Here is an 18,601-nt window from a genome sequence, read left to right as displayed (position 1 = left end):
GGGAGAGAGTAGAGGGCTTATACGAGTTGATGATTGAACGTCAACGAATTGGATGTAGTTAGCGTGCCAAGGCCCTTTAGGCTTCGCGCCTCCGGGCGAAATAAATTCCATCCATCCATCCATCCATTCACAGCGGCGACTGTGAAGGGGCCATTGTGGGCGGCATCAGCCTCATCATCACACCGCAGACCACGGTGGCCATGACTGAGCAGGGAGTGCTGTCCGAAGACGGTCGGTGCAAGACGTTTGACGCGGACGCCGTCGTCGCGCCGACGGCTATGCGCGCGGAGAGGGCGTCTCGGCCATCTACATCAAGAAGCTCTCCCACACCATCCGCGACGGCGATCCCATCAGGGCGGTTAATCGCTCGATCTGCGTGGCCACAGACGGCAAGACGGCTGGCTTCACGCTGCCCAACCCGGAAAGCCATGAGAAGTTAATGAGGGGGGCATCACTTGTCCAGTATCCATGACTTGCTGATATTCCTCAGTTCATTGGAAAGAAGCCAAACTCACTGTGCCCACTAAGTCCATGCCATGGCACGAGGTTCGCCTAGAGCGGGTTGCCGTCAAACAGCTTCGGCATCGGCGGCGCCAACGCGCACGTCATCCTCGAGTCAGCGGCGTCTTGCGGCGCTGACAGAGAGGTCGACAGAGCTGCAACGGAGACAGAGGGTTACCCGAGCAAGCATCTTCTGCTCTTCTCGGCAAAGCACTCAAAGTCCCTGGAGGCGTCAGCACAAAAGCACGAGGGATACCTATCTTACCCTGCACCCTGACTCACTTCCCGACCTGGCATACGCTCTCAACACGAAGCGTGAAGTGCACCCGTTCCACACCTTTGCGTTACAGATGATTTGGGCTCGTTCGAGCTGCCTCGCGTTGCCAAGCCAGCCTCTGAAGCGTCGCCCAATCTGGTATTCGTGTTTACCGGGCAGGGTGCGCAGTGGGCGAGGATGGATCGTGAGCTTATCGTCAGCGAGGGAGTGTTCCAAAGAACGATTGATGCACTTGACGTTGTGCTGAGGGAGTTGCCGAATGATCCGAGGTGGATTTGGGGAGGTACATGCATTGTTCGACGGGATCCTGAACCCGGCATTTACGCCTTTTCCCGCTGCGCAAAATCGCGGGCGTTGCACGACTACGGTTGCTGACTCAGCAGCCCCGGTCTAACGGCTCCCACTAGAGAGACGGGTCCGTCTCGCTTAGTCATCGCAAAAGTGTATTAGTCATCACAAAATGCATCTAACGCGGCCGCCTCCCCCGCGCCCGCAGCACACCGCCATCGCCATCGCATCGCCATCGCCATGGAGACTTTCCCAGGCGACTGCCTTCCTCCCGAACGCCATTTCGAGTCTCGACAGGCATTATTCGAGTCGATCAACGCGTGGGCTAAGCCAAGAGGCTACGCCTTTACTACCCAAAGGTCGACGGAGGAGAAGAATGGTACCTCGACAGTGATCTACGCATGCGATCGATCTCGTCATCCTCCTAGCGGCGTATTGGAGCGTCAACGGAAATCAACAACTCGAAGGACGAATTGCCCGTTTTCAGTTATAGCAAAAGAGACGACTAACGGCGGCGGCTGGATCTTGAAGCATCGTCCCGATCAGCGCTTTGCGGTACACAACCATGAGCCAAGCCAGCACCCATCGGCCCACCCAGTTCACCGGCAACTTTCTGAAGGCACGTCACAGCTTGCAAGCTTTTCGAATGCCGGTATCTCGCCGAAGGAAATCCAGACACTCGTACGGCAGAGCGGCTCACTAGCTACAAGGCAAGACATTTACAACCGGATTGCAGATGTACGACGAGATGCATGCGAAGGTCAGAGTGCAATTCATGCGCTAGCCAATCGACTCGACAAGTCGCGGGGGAGGCGGCCGCGTTAGATGCATTTTGTGATGACTAATACACTTTTGCGATGACTAAGCGAGACGGACCCGTCTCTCTAGTGGGAGCCCGGTCTAACGCTCGCCCGATGTTTTGCCCGAAGAGATCGCGTTCGCGTTCCCGGTTCACGGCCGGCTCCGTAACAATTCCAAACGGCGCCGGCGACGGAGGCCGGAAGGCGTCGCCCAATCTGCTTCGTTCACACCCATCTCAGGACATCTCCCTCGAAACACCTCCCGCGCATTCGCGAAAGAGATGCATTTTTAGCGCCAGGATCCCGTCCCCTGTTCGCGGGGTCGTTCGGGGCTATATGGCCGAGGATGCGAGCCAACTGCATCCCACCCTCGAGGCTCGGTGTAACGGGCTGAGCCCTGAGGTGAGCCTCGGCGACTCTCGGCCCGCCCCTGTACCAGCACCGTCCACCAAAACCCCTGGGTGAAGCTCTTCCCACTTGACCTACAGCATGGCCATACAGTGTAACGGCACACAACGTGCAGCCATACCGTTGCGCCATATTCCTAGAAAAGGGTACAAATGATTCAATCCGACAGATTGAATCACTGGCTGCACTATGAAGCTGTAACAACTGGCACGTGTCGCCGGGCGTTGCCGACCCGACCAGCCGTGCCGTTACACACAAGATCTTCCACTAAAGCAGCACGAAGTGGGCCGGCTCTTCCCGATTGGCCGTGGTATTTTGGGCAGTGTTCACCGGTTGAACCGGCCGGTTGCCCATCCCTGCGCGCCGTGCATGATGATCAGGGTTCTCAGTCGGGTTATACGTATGCACTTCGCGTATGTGCATCACACTGTGCTTGCAGCTGCTGAAATATGCGTGGTTGGGAAAGATTGATGCCTTCACCAGGCAACGTCGCTGAATCTGCAGCCCTCTTTAACGGATTTGGTAGTCCCCGCTGACCAGCTTCACCGCATACAGCTTTCTACAGTGGAGGAGGTACGTGTGGAATTCGACGAGATGGGAACGGGGCCGGGGGCGGTTGGAGGGCGGTTTGTCCTCTGATGCTCTTATCTTCTTGATACCTATACGGATTACCTACCTCGGTATCTATGCGCGGATGTCGTCCTCTCGCTTCCGACTCCAGGCAGGATGGTGAAGGCTGAACTTTGAAGAACCAATCTGGACAGCCCTGACAGCAGGACTCGGATTTGCCTCGGGGTCCATTGGTGATGCTCAGACAAGACTCCCAGCGCGGCTCTGCATGATTCAACCGCCCGTCCAAGGTACGTTACCTCGGGCTCAAGTTGGCTCGAATTTTCGGGCTCGCCCTGTCATTTCAGACTCGGGTATCGAATCAACAGGCACCAGGTCAGGACCGATGTGCCGACTCACCCGTTGCTCACGCAGGCGATCAGGCGCGGCAGGAGACGCTGAGGGTTGGCGCATCAAACAAAGGAAATTCTCTCGTCACATTGCAGTACCAAAAAACGACGTGTTTTGGTCCCCAAGAGATCAAGTTCCACTCGAGGCAGAAGGCGACAGACACATTTTGCCGGAAGAGATGGTGCCTTGGCAGCCTGCCTGTTTTGCGGCGTTGGATTCAGCCAGCCGATGTGGGGCAGATCTTTTCGATTGGCTGTACACCTCCTCCAGGATAAATAATCCTAGCGTGTGATTTCGCCTGCCCTAAGCCAAAAGCAGCAAAAAATCTGCGCAAGTGCCAGTACAGTCGAAACCACGCAATTTTCTATTGCAATCTATTGCAAATGAAGTATCAGTACGGCATACGACCCCCTTCGTTCTCAATGACCATTTGCAGCCGTCTAGGCATTGAGTGCGCATGCCTGCGAAGGAAATCAGGGTGCACAGCATCCCAAGCCTCCTGAATAACCTGCTTAAGCCTCGCGCGCGAAAGGCCCTGTATATCGTAGTGTTCTTCAATCCAGTTTTTTGTCCAAGCCCATACATTTTCAATGGGGCTTAAATCTGGGCTTCGAGCTGGCCATACAATAACCTCAATTCCAAGCGCTGCAAGCAGTCTCCTAGTTAAACGTGCTGAGTGCGAGGCAGCGTTTTCTTGCTGGAAACAAAGCCCCCGTTTTCCTCGCAAAATGTATGGACCAAAGGGACGATAAACTGCTGATACTTCTCAGCAGTAATACCGCCATACTCCTTCTCCCAGAAAAAGGAAGGACCTTTGGTCCCTCCTGCAAAAGACCCCCAAAACATCCAGCCATGAGGCTTGGTTCTTATTAGCGCCCACGTCTCTGGATCCTCCGTATCGTGGATGGTAATCCATTGCTTCCACATTGGGTTGTTAATTGCCCACGTTTCGTCAGAAATGAGCACTCGTTCCCAATCTTCAGGACGGGGGACGCAATGATAGTTGCTCGTATGCGAAGGCAAGACGGGTAGCCTTGTGGCGATCTGTATGGTAGACTCGCCGTGGTCGTATTGCCCTTGTGTAGCCGATGGACCGTAACGCAGTCGTGATGGCATGCTCTCCGTAGAGCTCAAAGCCAGGAATGTAATACCGCAAATCAGCCCATGGCAGCTTGCGGTGGAGGGGGTCGGCACTGAGGAATTCGATAAGGGCATTCTTCTCAGGGGTCTCGATAACTGGCTTACAGCCGCGATCGTATTTTCGTGGAGTGAGCGGGCCAGGTACGGCATCTTGCACTTGGTGGACTGTCCTGCCAGTAGCCTGGGCTATCTTCAAGTAGTCCCACTTACAGTGCTTGCGCAGGGCTCGGATTTCGATCTTTTCGTCGCGCGTAAGAGGTTTTGAATGCCGTAAGCCTCGAAGGACTGGGCCCAGTGGCCGGACCTGGCCCTGTGTATTAAGACGGTAAAATCGCTGGGCTGCAGGCGAGGCGTGGAGATCTTTGTTGTGATTGATCAGGGCGCTGATTTGCATAGTTGGTTGAATGTGGTCGGGTCGCTTGTTTGCTAGCTGGTTTATGCTATACACATGCGGTGGTGGCCGGTGGACTCGGCTTCTTTATCCTGAGATGTATTTTCTCATAGAAACTGGTAGAAGAGTGACCTTGGTAAAAGTTGCGTCAGTGGCAGTAAAAAACTGGATCTAAGTACGGATCCGTAGGGCGAAGTCTCGCACTAGGATTATTTTTCCTGGAGGAGGTGTACGAATCTGAAATTACCCTTAGCTGCTTCTGTCACGCTAGCCTCGCTGCTCGCACCATATCAGGCCCGAAACGGGATAGCCGTAAAAAGTTTCTACCTGCCCCGCTTTTTTTGCGGTCGCTGGCTGGTCCGAAAAAAGCGGGGCAGGTAAATCTCGTGGTTCGTTGGCTGATCCGAAGAAAAGCGGGGGAGGTGGCGGGGTGCCACGGGTAGGACCAGTGATCCGGCTCTCCTTTGGAAGCACTTTTCCTCAACTGAGAACAGGGTCTCCGTTGCCCACCGGCTTCCCGCCATTCTGGTCATTCCCTTGTGCAACTGCGTCCCGCCCATTTCTTGGCCTAAATATGCCCGCCGGCAGTCACCATGTATTCACTTCTCAAGTCATCCCCCTCTCCCTGGCCTCGCTCAAGACGGCGTGTCATCCTGGCATTCCTGGCCGTACTGGCGGTCCTGATAGGGGCAACAGGCGTGCGGTACGTCGTATGGGGCGCTCGGTTTTCCTACCAGACCTATCCCTTCGTCTCGGTAGCGGACGACGCTTGCAACGACGGCACCCATAACGCGAGGGCAGGGAATCCTCCCATCCCGAATCTGGTCCACTATGTCTGGCTCTTGAAGGACGCGGCCGAGTTCCGCCTGAGCTTCAAGATTTTCATCTCCTTCTACTCGGCCCACATCTTCTGGCGTCCCGAGCGCATCTACATCCACACCGACGCAGCCCCGGAAGTCATCCAGCGGGCCAGACAGTCCGGCACCCCGTGGACGCGGCGTATCCTCGCCATCCCGGGGGTCGAGTTCAAGCATGTCGAAGTGCCCCAGCGAACGCGAAAGGGAGTCGAGATCAAGGCGATGGAGCACAAAGCCGACTTCCTCCGGCTGGCGGCCCTGCGCGAGTACGGCGGCGTGTACCTCGACACGGACGCCATCCCGCTCCGGGACATCGCCGACCTGCGCAACAGTGGCTTCCGCAACATCGTGGGGCCACAGCTCGCCCCGGCCATGTGGTTGGCCCACATCCTCAACAACGGCGTCATGATGGCCGTGCCGCACAGCAACCTCATGTTTGTTTTGTCCACCCGCCCCTCGCCCCCGTAATTTTTAGCGCTGGGACCCCCTGACCTCCTCTACAAAAACGCAGGACCCTCTTCTACCACGCAGCTCACGAGTTCTTCGACGGTGGGTGGGAGACAGCCAGCCTCGGGCTGCTGACCGACCTCGGCAACCGGCTCGCCGCCCTCCCGGGGGAGGTGCTCATCCTGCAGCCGCAGGCCTTCAGCCCCATCAGCTGGCACGACAACGACCAGCGTCGGCTGTACCAGGAGACGCTGGACCCGACCACGGCGCCGAGCGTGGCCAGCCTGCAGCGGGAGCAGGACCTCCTCCAGGTTGCTGCCCCTGTTAACAGCAATACATCGTCATCGTTATCGTCGCCGTCGTCGTCGTGGTCGACATCCGGGACCTGCCCCGACGTGTTGGCCTGGCTCAGATACCGCGAGGCGGTCCTCCGTAGCAGCGGGCAGGGCCGGGACAGGGGCGAGTTTGACCTGTCAAGCTCGTACGTGCTGCACGCGTTTGACGGCGTGCTGGAGCAGGTGCTGGGCCGGGGGAGGGACATCGACGTGCGCTACGTGCTGGAGAGGCGGAGCAACTATGCCCGGGCCGTGTTCCCGGCCGTGTGGCGGGCGGTGCAGGAGGGGGTTTTTCCGAGGGAGGAGGTAGAGTGATCCGTGCCACGGAGGAGGCCTTGGGGGTACTGGGGAATGCTTCGGGTAGTTTATCAGGTGAAGGCATTGTCGTGATGTGGGTTGGGGGGAGGCGGATTTGCATGGGCATATAATTATAGAATATGGAGGAGGCCTGGAGAGAGAGTTGGCTCAAGGAACGAGACGGCCGGACAGCAACGAGGCCCGCAGATGACCTTGACCACCAGCACGAGACTCTGTTCCAAGACAAAACCCTAAGGAGACACGACGGCCTCAGCAGAGCGAAGAGTTCACTGTTGATCCAGATTCGAACCGGGGCCATAGGCCTTCGGGCTTTCTTATTCGAAAGGAGAGTCCCAGAGGTACTGACGCCTATATGCGAGTGTGGAGAGGGGCGAGAGACTGTCGAACACCTTGTGATGTGGTGTTTGGCCCCACCGTTGACTCGAAGATGGGAGAGAGCCGAGGTCAGAACGCGAAGGGACTTTTATTCTGTTCTACAGGGAATCAGTCCCAAAGCTGCACGGCTAACGGGGAGGATCCTGGACTGGCTGATGGACTCGGGGAAACTGCCGATGTACGGTCTGGCCAGGAGGCTAGAGCTGGAGCTCGCGGTCTGATACCCTTTCCTTCGAAGGCCAAGAGGCCTTCCCACTTTGTATTTGCAGGATCACACTGATTGTTTCCTTGATTGTCGATATGGGTTTTTCACCCGGCCCACGAGGGCGCGGTTTTCCTGTATAGTAAGTTGTTGAAGGTCCGGCAAGCCCAAGGGCACAGCGGTGTAGGAATAATAAATAAATAATTATAGAATAATACCCCAGCTTCAGCTTGGCTTGCAGACGGTAACAACTAATATATGAACGTAGGTTGCTTACACCAACCCCATTGAAATCTTGCACCCCTCTGCCTGACCCTAGGAGAAAATAAACGCCCTCACCTTGATGCTCTGCCTCGGCACGGCGGATCCCTCCGCATCGCCTAGATCAAACGAGCAGTGCGGCACCGCCAGGCTCTGCTCCTTCTCCGAGTCGAACGTGTTGAATATGGCGACCTCGGACTCCAGCTGGTCGGGGATGTAGTTCCACCTGTGGTTGGGGTTCCACCGGACCTGGTACACCTCGTTGGCGACGGTCGGGAAGACCTCATCCACGGCGATGAGATCCTTCTTCCGGTCGACCGTGGTTGGGTCGAGCTAGGCCATGGGAAAGTCCCGGCAGGGGCCGGTCAGGGGCTTCCAGATGCTTTGGGGCCGGTTAGTCTTGTGACGGCGGCGGAATGAGAGAGATGACTAAGGAATTTATTCCTTACTTGATGACTTGGTATCTCCGGCGGAGGACTTCGTCCTTGTCATCGCCGAAGTAGCGGGAACCCTAGACGCCAGCTCGGCTGTGGTGTAGTCTGTTTCGCTGGCATGTCAGACACCATGCGTGGTGTAAATCAAGGGGAGTTGTGATGTTGGGAGATCTCACCAATGTATGCCGACAGCGAGGGCTGGTGCGACTCCTCGTTCTCCTCGCCCGGCTTCCTCACGGGAAACGAAGGGGCGCGTTTCCGCAGCATCCAGTCGAAGATGATCATGTCCTTGGCGCCCAGGGCGGCACAGACGCTGCGATGCAGCTCGGTTAGATAAACGCTCTCGACCCAGTCGTCGTCGTCAAAGTTCTCGGGCCTCATGCCATAGCTGTTGATCGAGGCTAGGCCAATGCCGTGATCCTCGTAGGCGATGCCCGCGCTGCGGAAGTTGTGCATCTTGATGCCGTGCAAGGTGGGCATCAACTCAACTCACTTCAACTCAACTCAACTCAACTCAACTCAACTCAACTCAACTCAACTCAACTCAACTCAACCCAACTCAACCCAACTTATGCAAAAAAAGGCCCAACTCAACCCAACTTCAGGGCCGGGTTGAGTTGGTGAGTTGAGGTACATTGAGGCCAAGACCCCTGGAAACTCCTCGTGGCACCAGTCTGTTTTGGTGTTCGTGCCATTGCCCAACAGTGGTATTCGGCAGCGGATAAACCTTGTATCCGGAGAAAACAGGGCAGCCAAAGTGCCCTCCTGCTTTTTCGGCGCTTTTTGGGTGGTGTTGCAGGCCAATCTAGTCTTCGCCTGCCGCACGTACCTGGGAGGCAAGCCGACTGCGACTTTCCTGTCCTTATTACCTACCCACTTACCGAACCCACGATGCCTCCCTCCGTTGCCTCTGTTGCCGACACCGACCTCTCGACAGAGCTATCGACTGTCCAGACCTCCTCCGACCGTACGCTATATACGACTGCCGCAGTTGCCACAAGGCTCAGTCATGCTATATTTGGGCGGCCCAAAAGCATCCTGCAACAGATCAAGGCACAGGAGAAGATCCAGGACGGCGATTTAGGCCTGAACTACAAGGCCTGGCCGTTCATTCTGTCCAAGAAAACCTCGTATATCCAAGCTCGGCTTCTCAAGCGGCACCCGAGGACATCGTGGATTTCCGATTACGGCGTTTTCCTTGTCGAGATGGATCGCGAAACCGGTGCTGAAGGTCCAACTCCTTGGTGTTGTGGTCTCTGTGGAGAAATCTAGTACCTCCTACCAAGAAGAGAAGGACCGTGTTGCAGCAACAACGTGATGCCACGCGATTACCGGTCGCTCGCTCGACAGAAGACTGCTTCAAAGAGGCGATGGTAGACTGGGTGGTCAACAACAACATACCTTTCCGGGGTATTGAAAATGGCGCTTTTCGCGATATCCTGATGCTTCTGAATCCCTCGCTGACCCGGGCGCTGCTGCCGGAGTCCCACCACACGGTCAAGGCATGGGTTCAGGCACGGTATCACCACGAATTCGACGTGATCAAGACGATGCTGGCGGGTGCCATCACGAAGAGACACATTTCCTTCGATCTCTGGACCTCACCAAATAGTTACGGCTTGCTAGCCGTCCTCGCCCATTTTCTTGACGCCAACAAGGCGTTGCAATGCCCTCTTCTTGGAATCTACCGAGTCAAAGGTAGCCACAGTGGTGAGAACGTCGCCCTTGTTTTGCAGCGTTGTCTGCAGTCTTTCGACGTTGATGAAGCTGGCCTGGGATATTTCCAGTCAGACAACGCGGAATCCAACACCACCTGTTTTTCCATACCTTTTGCGACGGCCGGACTGTTGCCGAAGCCAGTCATTTTCGGACCCGACGCCGAACTCGTTGTTTTGGTCACATCATCAATCTCGTTGCCAAGGCTTTCCTTGAAGCTGATAATTCTAACTTCCTGAAGACTCTTGAGCTGAGCTCGCAAGAAAGGCTCTCTGTTGAGGAAGAAGTCGCTCTCTTGAAGCGTTGGCGCAAGAGGGGTCCCATCGGCAAGCTTCACAACGTCGTCCATTACGTTCGCCGCAGTCCTCAGCGCCGCGATACTTTTGTTGCCATTGTCCGGCGCCGACTTCCACAAGAAGAGACCTCGAAGACCTGGGCATCACCGTTTCCGGCGAAAATCTTCCTTTCGAACAACTTGTTGCTGACAACGATACCCGCTGGAATTCGGTCTACGCGATGATCGAACGTGCGCTTCGTCTGCGTGATGAAGTTGATGCTTTCTGTATGATGGCGCTGCGCGAGAAGGACAAAGACAGGCGGTTGGATCAGGAAGATCAATTAGGGCCGGAAGACTGGGAGATATTAACGGCCGTCAAAACCATATTTGAGCCGTTGCAGCGACTTACCAAAGCGTTCGAGAGTAGGAATCCCCGCTTTGCTGAGGTTATCCCGACTGCTTGTTGGCTTCTTGACGACCTCAGGGAAAGAATGTTGCAATCCGACGAGCGCCTTGCCTTCAAGCCTTTTGACAGCCCTAGAAAAAGCAAACAACCACCTGAATTCATGCACAACTGAGACAGTCACACCGCACCCCTTCAGAACGCGGATTCGAGATGAGCCACGTCTTCTTCGTCACTGACCGCCAGCACCGCTGTCGATTCAAGGCATCGAGATGACTGGAGATGGACTCGGCCGAGCAACATTAAGCTCCGATACCACCGTATCAGAAAATCTGTGGATGCAACCCTCCCACTGCTTGTCGTGACCCGCTTATGCAATATTTCTCCGTACCTCAAAGACAAGCCAGACGCCAAGCAATTCCCTCGTCATGCACATGCAACCAGAAAAAATCATATCGAGGCCCACCCGAGAGCTCCCCACGGACGCACACGACCGACTGCTCTTCGCGCCATGGTCCTGCGCACGCGAAGGACACCATGGCGAACCACAGACAATCGTACGGTCCGGCTCTGGGATACAGCGACGGGCATGCACCAGCAGACGCTTGAGGGATATAGCGGCTCGGTCAACACAATCGCCTTGAGGGCAACGTGGGTTTGAGGACGGAGTTGGGCATGTGGTCCCAAGGCACTGTTCGATACAGAGCTCGGCCCCCGAAGGGTATCTGGAACAGTACCGACACGAGCTTCTTCATTTGAAAAACTGCCTTGGACCTGGGTTTGTCACCATCGCAACAAGGGAGGAGCCCAATCTAGGTGGTTAGGCACTTGAGTAGCTATGACATGGCCCTGGCAAACCTGCTGGCTAAGGTACCTAAGCGGCCTCCTCCACCTCCTCCGTTGAATTGCCTCCAGCTGATCACCAATAGCACCCAACCTCGTCCCAGCGGGAGAGGCGAATAGTTGGCTGGTACTCCTCCGTCATCTTCACAAGGCAGCGCTTGGGCTGGCCATCGAAATTAAAATGGGCCCTCTGGTTGGGCCAGTCGATGCACATCCAGTTCAAGGACGGAACATCCGGGTCCCGGCAGCCTTCGTTAAAATCGACGTCGAATCGCCCATAAGCCGTGTGCCATATCCCGTAGCTGCTGCATCCCCCACCCCATGAGTTGCAGATGGTCGTGACGTCCACATAGTCAGCCGCCGTGGTCGCGGCGAGCAGGGCGAGGGCGACGAGCTTGGGGAGCTGCATCTTGAAGCTGTGTCGAGCTGAGAACCTCGGTTAGTGTCACAGGCCTTGACTGGGTGCGCTGGAGTGACTAAGGTTGTAATGGTTGAAGGGTCACAGACCGTTTAGATGATTCTGGTCAAGGTGAAGGAACCGGCTTGTTGGCTTGCAAGGTTGAACTCGTGTGAGGCTGTTGAGGGCGGGGTACACCCAAGAGGGAGTCGACCGGGAAGGTTTATATACACCTTCCTTCAGGCACCTACCTCCCCCTGGCCACCGCCAGCCCCTGTCCGATTGTTGGGCTCGCCGACGTTCCCAGTCCTCAAAACCACACGTGGACTCCAATCTCGCCTGTTGTTGGTCCTTTGGGTACCACCTTGCTGCAACCAGCTCGCATCGAGTGCTCCAATATAGGCAGGGCGCATAGCAGGTAAGATTCGGCTCCCAACCCCTCACCTGTTGGTGATTGACTTGCAGCATAGAGTTGCAATGAGATATATTATTCCTCGTCTCCCTCCCTGTCCCCCTTTCACAAGAGACAGGAGGCTTCACTGGATTGTGAGGGGAGCCTGATATAGAAATACTGAGAGCGGCCCAACTGCTCGCGTTCACGGCACGCACCAGTCCTTGATCGTTTAAGTCATTGCCCGGAAGCGTAGAGATCCGACCTGCATCGGGCATAGTGAGAGGCTCGCTAACCAAGTCCTATGCTCTCGGGGCACAGACCCTCAGTGGGGGGCAGATTTCAAGAGAAAGGAACTCTCGCCGGTAACGCTGGTTGGGCGTGTACGAAGATAGGGGGCTGAAATAACAGCAGTGGGTCCGGTACCGACAGGGCTGTTGTCAAGTCACTGGATGAAGGACTATTTGGAGGAACTTAAAAAGATATATGATCAACTTCGTGTTGCTGTAAAAGAGGCATGGGAAAAGGTCCCTGAAGACTGGCTCTTGGAATTAGTTCAGAGTATGCCCGACCGCGTTCAGGCAGTTATCGCGGCAAATGAACTCTGTACTAGATATTGAAGTAACTGAAGTATGAACCGGACTGCCTGGTTGCAATGTTGGGAGAGGGAAAGGAGGTACAAGCGAGACACCCCTGTACCGGACCCACTTCTGTATTTCAGCTCCGTACCTTCGTACACGTGTAACGTACTGGCCCGAGCCGGCCCGAGCGGCCCAGGGGACGTCGGCGGTACTATTTCGGGGCGTCGGCCAAGGGGACAGCGAGAGCATTCCGAGTCGGGCAGCCATGGAGTTACAGCGCGCAACATTGTTAGTTTTGCAAACTATAGGAAAAGGGGTGGGATCACGGACAACGACGACGACATGATTGATTCAAATGATTCTACGTTCACCTTGAGAGGGAAAGCGCTATCGGAACCAAAGGAGTGATTTAGGATACTAAAGACTTGGAGAGCGTAACGCTAACAACAGAGGTAAGAGATATAGGTTGTAGTGTAAGCGAGTGGAAGGTGGCGGCACGGCAAAGGTGTGAGCCTGGCCGGTACGACGGGTGCGGTTGTACGCGGACCCTTGACAGAATGGAGATGGGCGGTGAATGCGCGATTGGAGACGAAGGTAATTACTGGAAAAGTGGTGACACTCGACAGCTTGCAAACGCTATGCTGCGATCGAGACGAAGAGAGCCCGCCCCCGGCTCAATGCGGGCATCGAGTTGGCTCGCCCAGCGGTCTGCGAGACAATCGCGTCTAGGGAAGGCTCGCCTCCTGGGCCGCCAAGGCCGGCAGGCCTCCCGCGGTTACCCCCGCATGCCAAGTTGGCAACTCAGCTGCTGCTCCTTGCAATTTGCCAAGACGTATTGTGTAGGGCCGCAAACGCGTTTAGTTGGTCAGGAATACAACTTCCAACGCGTTGTTGGAACGTGTGGTCAGAAAGGGGATATTAGGAACACACCGCGGTATGGACCGGAAACGTAGTTTGGAAACTTAATATTAAAAACTAAGGGGGTTACGCGTTCCCTACCGTTTTAATCTTCAGAAAGCGTTTTCAACACGTGACTCGAGCTCTGCTGAGTCAGCATTTTGGACCAAAAATGGACGTGAACTAATCCGTACCAGGTCCAGATTCGCGTTTTCGCCATCCCCACAATAACGACAGCTTCTGGTCTTCGTCGTTGTTCAAAGGATGCGGTTTCTTGTCCTCGAAGCTACCAGTTCTGGACTCTTCTGAGCAGACACAGAACTTTTATGGGCAAAATGATGAATAAACCGCTGAGAACGGCAATATGTGGTAGAGAGCCAGAGACTTGAACTAGGGGCAAGAGAAACGTCTATCTGTACTTTACGAAGAAATGTCGCCGAAGTGGCAGTATCCCAATTTAAGTCCCTCTTTGATAGCTCGCCATTTCATGTGCTGTTTCCACATTGATCTTTCCGCATTTGGTAGGGCAATGAACAAGCCAGATTCCTTGTTTGCGTTCGGAGACATTCTGCCCAATTCGCGAAAGTTCCCGAGCCGCAACATGGTGTTGACGCGGAAGCTGTGCAACCACCCAGGCCACCTACCACGGACGCCGAGAATGTGCAGTTGTCGCTGCAAATGGTTTGCTAACCGTAGAGGTGTCGTCCTTCTTGGCTGGAGGCCGCAAAGTAACTCCGTATTCAGGGGTACTCCATTGAACCCTGTATCCATTCGGGGCGATAACTTACGTGACTGTTTGGATCTGCAATAATCAGGCGATTTGTATCCATCAGTTTGGCGAAACTTGTTGCTGATGACAACTCCGGGTGCTCCTCCTCAGGTACACACAGTGCCAGCATCCCTCGACAGTGCAGCACCTTCGACAGACGATGGACTCCATGCTGCAGAAACTCAACTCGGCGCTGCAGGAAGCAGTGGACGCCTTCAATGGGCCTTTGCACACGGATCTCCTCGGTACCTTCAAAGACCCCGATTCTCTGCCACAAAGAGACATGGGAGCTCGCGTCTAGGACAGTTGATCTGGCGGACAAGTTGGTCCGCCAACTCCAGCCACCTGCCTTGCAGCTCGCAGAGAGCTATCTCGCCTACCACGAAACCAAATGCCTCTAGACCGCCGTGTCCAGCAACATCCCGGATCTCCTCGCAGCCATAGGACCGCAGTCCATCGCAGAGCTCGCCAGCCGCTCCGGCTCCGCCAAGTCAATGCGCGTGCTTCACAGCAACGGCATCTTTGGCTACGACGCGACCAGCGGTTTGTACAACAACAGCGCCTCGTCCGCCATGCTGACCAAGACGCACTGGACGAAGTGGCACCGATGAGAACATCTTTGCCTACTTTGCAGCGCGCGGCCTCCAGGACAAGTTCCACGCGACGCTGGGTGCGGGCGCAGTCGCGCAGGCTCCCGGCACGCTGGCCGATTATCCGTGGGCCGAGCTAGGCGACGCAGTCGTGCTGGACATGGGCGGCGGCGGCGGGGACTTTATCGTGTCGTTTCTGCGAGCGCACCGGATCTTGCGCTGGGCGTTGCTCGAGCTCGAGTCCGTGGTGGCCATGGTGCAGCCCCGGTTTCAGGACGCCGACGGCGTATTCGCAGACGTTGGGAATAGGATGGTTGCGCTGCATGTCGGCGACTTTCACGACGCTGTTCCCGCGTACGAGGTGTACACGATGAAGTGGTGTTTGCACAACTGGCGAGACGAAGAAGTCGTAAGGATCTTGTTGGCCGTGCGGAGCGCCATCATCGAGACGCCACGGGTGAGGATGGTCATCATCGAGGCGGTGCTTTCCGAGGGCCGCAGCTCGCGCGTGTGGCGCTATGGGGACCTGACAATGATGGCGACGGTAAATGGACAGGAGCGCACAGAGGAGGAATGGCGGAGCCTCCCAGCGCGCCCGCGCTGGGAAGTCAAAAGCGTCTCGCCGTTGCGAAATGCCTGGGCGTCAGCCATTGACCTGAGGCGTATCAGACTTGAGCTCAACAGGTCAGCGTTGAGTTGAAGGTTGAACTGGTGAAGTCCTTGCGCGTGAATTGGCACACCAGGGTTGCCAATTCGGCTTGGAATCAATTGTTCGGTATCCCTCACATCCGAAGTTCAGATAATTATTATTATTATTCCTACACCGCTGTGCCCTAGGGCGTGCCGGACCTTCAACAACTTACTGTACGGGAAAACCGCGCCCTCGTGGGCCGGGTGAAAAACCCATATCGACAATTAAGGAAACGATCAGTGTGTGATCCTGCAAATACAAAGTGGGAAGGCCTCTTGGCCTTCGAAGGAGAGGGATATCAGACCGCGAGCTCCAGCTCCAGCCTCCTGGCCAGACCGTACATCGGCAGTTTCCCCGAGTCCATCAGCCAGTCCAGGATCCTCCCCGTTAGCCGTGCAGCTTTGGGACTGATTCCCTGTAGGACAGAATAAAAGTCCCTTCGCGTTCTGATTTCGGCTCTCTCCCATCTTCGAGTCAACGGTGGGGCCAAGCACCACATCACAAGGTGTTCGACAGTCTCTCGCCCCTCTCCACACTCGCATATAGGCGTCAGTACCTCTGGGACTCTCCTTTCGAATAAGAAAGCCCGAAGGCCTATGGCCCCGGTTCGAATCTGGATCAACAGTGAACTCTTCGCTCTGCTGAGGCCGTCGTGTCTCCTTAGGGTTTTGTCTTGGAACAGAGTCTCGTGCTGGTGGTCAAGGTCATCTGCGGGCCTCGTTGCTGTCCGGCCGTCTCGTTCCTTGAGCCACCTCTCTCTCCAGGCCTCCTCCATTACTCTGTCCGTGTCGGCAGTCCCTCCCGTCCAAACTGCAATTGTGTTGGCGGCTTTTTCTACCGCTGTGGGCTCCTGCGGCCCAAAGGCTCGAGGTCGGCTCCTGTTATCCGTCCTCGAGTTGAGTATCTGATATATCTTGCCGCAGGCCGCATGAACAATGCTCCCTGCAGTCTTCTTTCCGCCTCGGCCGTCGGCCAGAATAGGCATTTGAAGCCGGGCCTCAAAGTCAGCCAGTCGTTTGTTGAAGTAAAGGTCCAGTGGCGGTGATACGGAAAAGAGCCGTATGCTGGGAAAAGAGGGCAAATGCCTTGTATTCGGGAAAAACTCAGGTTGTAGTCCTCTGGTAGTTGCAAGCAGCAACTGCAGTGGTGGGAGATATCCCACCATCCATGGTGGGGCAGCCTTATTTTATCTACATACAAGCAACGACCCCACCAATGGTGGGGTATAACACCTAGCCCTAACCCTGCGCGATACCTTCCGGTATCAGGCGGCACCTATGTCTCCGTTTCAAGGTTCCGAGTAGGTATGGACTTGAAGGATCCTGCCATTATCCGTAGACTTTTGTTTTGAGCTTTTCCAAGCGCCTTGGTGATCCCTCTCGTTGCTGGCTCACCTCCCTTCTCGGTAGGGGTGTGAAAGGATGATGCGCCATACGCTAGCGCTGACCGGATGCACTTTGAGTATACCTCTCGTGCTTTGGCTAGTCCTAGGCCCCATGTTTTCGCCGTAATCCTTGACAAAGCGTAGCTCTGTGTTTTCAGCTTCCACTCTACCGCTCCTAGATGCGCCTTCCAGTTGAGTTTCCAGTCCAGCCAGACCCCTAGGAATCTGGCCGCTGCCATGGGCTTCACCGGGCTGGTGCCTCCTCCCGACTGTGCAAGTTCCAGCTGGTCAGTCCACTGTTTGCGCCCTCTGTTAAAGTGAATCAGCTCGCTCTTTTCCGGGCCAAAGGACATCCCCGGGTTTCTGCCCACTGCAGACACGTCTCCCACGCTGCCTCCAGCTGTCGAACATTGGCCTCTGGCTCCCGGCCAAATACCAGAAGGTTGGTGTCGTCTGCAAACCCTGCAATCGCTAGATGAGGGTGCTCTTCTTTCAGCCGCTTGTACAGGGAGGCGATGTAGAAAATGAAGAGGACTGGGGAGAGAGGAGAGCACTGGGGGACCCCCGCTCGTATCGCCGTCGGTCGAGCTGCCTGACCGTCGAAGTGAAGGGTGGCTTCCCGGTCGGTCAGCCAGTTCTTCGTCCATAGGACGAGCCATCTCGGGAAGCGCATTTCTCGAAGGGTAGCTAGTAGTCGGACGTGGTTGACTGTGTCAAAGGCGCCTGAGATGTCCAGCTGGAGGAGCGATGCTGTGGCTTTCTGCCTCCAGGCTTCTTATGCCTGCGCTACTACCAGTCGGATTGCCAGCTCTGTCGACTGGTGCGCCCTGTTGCCGATCTGTTCATCTGGAAGTAAGCCGCTGGTTTCCGCGGCTTGAGTGACCTTCTTCGCCACTACCGACTCTATTACCTTCCCTAAAGCCGGTAGCAGAGCAATGGGCCTGTAGCCTCCCGGCGTCTGATATACTAGGCGTGGCCTTTCCCGGCTTTGGTAGCACTACGGTCTTTGCTCTTTTGCACCAGCTCGAAAACCAACCCAGCTCAAGACATCTTGTGGCCAGGATGCCAAGCACCTTGGCTAGCGGCTTGCCGCAGGCTTTCAGGAGGCCCATGGGGAGCTGGTCTTCACCCGGTGCCTTCCAGGCGCCCGCCTTTCTTATCGCCTCCTCTACTTCGGCCAGCGTCACCTTCTGCTCGACATCTGTAAGGTGACACACACAAGCTCACCAAGGAAGATGCACCGAATCAACAACAAGCAGCAGGCAAGACGACTGTATTGTGCGTGCACCACTAATCAACTGACTGATCCTTGAGAGAGGGAGGTTCCAAGTTCCAATCTGAGTCTCCTGCTCTCCCGATATCCTCTCTCTGCTGCGAGTCATGTCGCTGCGCCATGAAATCCACAGTGTCTCGCCCGCCAATTGCCCAAGTGTAGGGCTCATGGTGGGGCCCCTGACAACATCGAATCCCGGCTCCCAGTCGTCGAGGAAATCTTGGTCCTGGACGTCGGCGAGGTTTGCTGGAGGGCTTGGGAAGAACTTCTTAGCCAGAGCCTCAGCCTTCTGGTCATGATCTGCGGCCACCACTTGTCCTGAAGCGTCTATGAACGCTGGCAGCCTCGGGGGTTCTGGTGGTAAGAAGCTCCGCAGTCTAGCCCACCTTTCCAAG

General features: G+C 55.8%; 9 protein-coding genes across 9 annotated transcripts; 5 read left to right on the top strand and 4 right to left on the bottom strand.

Annotated features, from left to right (window-relative positions):
* Positions 1–200: 200 nt before the first annotated feature.
* On the top strand, positions 201–472 carry N657DRAFT_681931 (uncharacterized protein; the record flags this gene model as incomplete). Its single annotated transcript, XM_062796438.1, has 2 exons — positions 201–231; positions 291–472. The coding sequence occupies 2 exons, from the start codon at positions 201–203 to the stop codon at positions 470–472; spliced, it is 213 nt and encodes a 70-aa protein (XP_062645889.1).
* N657DRAFT_691424 (uncharacterized protein) lies at positions 201–1,068 on the top strand. Its single transcript, XM_062797108.1, has 2 exons — positions 201–231; positions 291–1,068. Exon 2 carries the CDS (start codon positions 537–539, stop codon positions 1,023–1,025), a length of 489 nt encoding a protein of 162 aa, XP_062645888.1. The 5' UTR covers positions 201–231; positions 291–536; the 3' UTR covers positions 1,026–1,068.
* Positions 1,069–3,855: 2,787 nt separating this feature from the next.
* On the bottom strand, positions 3,856–4,774 carry N657DRAFT_646779 (uncharacterized protein; the record flags this gene model as incomplete). Its single annotated transcript, XM_062793182.1, is given in 2 exon segments — positions 3,856–3,904; positions 3,917–4,774. A coding segment is annotated over 1 exon segment (351 nt), but the record flags the coding sequence as incomplete, so codon positions are not given.
* A 482-nt stretch (positions 4,775–5,256) lies between these two features.
* On the top strand, positions 5,257–7,005 carry N657DRAFT_646777 (glycosyltransferase family 32 protein; the record flags this gene model as incomplete). The annotated part of the gene is made up of 2 exons (XM_062793181.1): positions 5,257–6,056; positions 6,134–7,005. Coding segments are annotated over exons 1-2 (1,279 nt in total), but the record flags the coding sequence as incomplete, so codon positions are not given.
* A 609-nt stretch (positions 7,006–7,614) lies between these two features.
* On the bottom strand, positions 7,615–8,450 carry N657DRAFT_681929 (uncharacterized protein; the record flags this gene model as incomplete). Its single annotated transcript, XM_062796437.1, has 3 exons — positions 7,615–7,893; positions 8,071–8,099; positions 8,171–8,450. The coding sequence occupies 3 exons, from the start codon at positions 8,448–8,450 to the stop codon at positions 7,615–7,617; spliced, it is 588 nt and encodes a 195-aa protein (XP_062645885.1).
* Positions 8,451–8,949: 499 nt separating this feature from the next.
* N657DRAFT_646774 (uncharacterized protein) lies at positions 8,950–9,314 on the top strand (the record flags this gene model as incomplete). Its single annotated transcript, XM_062793180.1, is given in 2 exon segments — positions 8,950–9,265; positions 9,277–9,314. Coding segments are annotated over 2 exon segments (308 nt in total), but the record flags the coding sequence as incomplete, so codon positions are not given.
* Positions 9,315–11,275: 1,961 nt separating this feature from the next.
* On the bottom strand, positions 11,276–11,816 carry N657DRAFT_646771 (uncharacterized protein). Its single transcript, XM_062793179.1, has 2 exons — positions 11,741–11,816; positions 11,276–11,649 (listed from the first exon to the last, which is right to left on the bottom strand). The coding sequence occupies exon 2, from the start codon at positions 11,640–11,642 to the stop codon at positions 11,310–11,312; it is 333 nt and encodes a 110-aa protein (XP_062645883.1). The 5' UTR covers positions 11,643–11,649; positions 11,741–11,816; the 3' UTR covers positions 11,276–11,309.
* A 2,612-nt stretch (positions 11,817–14,428) lies between these two features.
* N657DRAFT_672740 (S-adenosyl-L-methionine-dependent methyltransferase) lies at positions 14,429–15,834 on the top strand (the record flags this gene model as incomplete). Its single annotated transcript, XM_062795654.1, has 3 exons — positions 14,429–14,563; positions 14,670–14,815; positions 14,868–15,834. The coding sequence occupies 3 exons, from the start codon at positions 14,429–14,431 to the stop codon at positions 15,556–15,558; spliced, it is 972 nt and encodes a 323-aa protein (XP_062645882.1). The 3' UTR covers positions 15,559–15,834.
* Positions 15,835–18,144: 2,310 nt separating this feature from the next.
* On the bottom strand, positions 18,145–18,395 carry N657DRAFT_646765 (uncharacterized protein). The gene has a single exon (XM_062793178.1). It carries the CDS (start codon positions 18,373–18,375, stop codon positions 18,157–18,159), a length of 219 nt encoding a protein of 72 aa, XP_062645881.1. The 5' UTR covers positions 18,376–18,395; the 3' UTR covers positions 18,145–18,156.
* Positions 18,396–18,601: the final 206 nt, after the last annotated feature.

Source organism: Parathielavia appendiculata (genome assembly GCF_033297405.1).
Source record: "Parathielavia appendiculata strain CBS 731.68 unplaced genomic scaffold N657scaffold_9, whole genome shotgun sequence".
Lineage (NCBI taxonomy): Eukaryota > Fungi > Ascomycota > Sordariomycetes > Sordariales > Chaetomiaceae > Parathielavia > Parathielavia appendiculata.
This window is presented reverse-complemented; position numbering and strand designations above follow the sequence as displayed.

Excerpts from the sequence above, each read along its gene's own strand:
- N657DRAFT_691424 (XM_062797108.1), top strand. The coding sequence starts at position 537 with ATGGCACGAGGTTCGCCTAGAGCGGGTTGCCGTCAAACAGCTTCGGCA.
- N657DRAFT_646771 (XM_062793179.1), bottom strand. The coding sequence starts at position 11,642 with ATGCAGCTCCCCAAGCTCGTCGCCCTCGCCCTGCTCGCCGCGACCACG.
- N657DRAFT_646765 (XM_062793178.1), bottom strand. The coding sequence starts at position 18,375 with ATGAGCCCTACACTTGGGCAATTGGCGGGCGAGACACTGTGGATTTCA.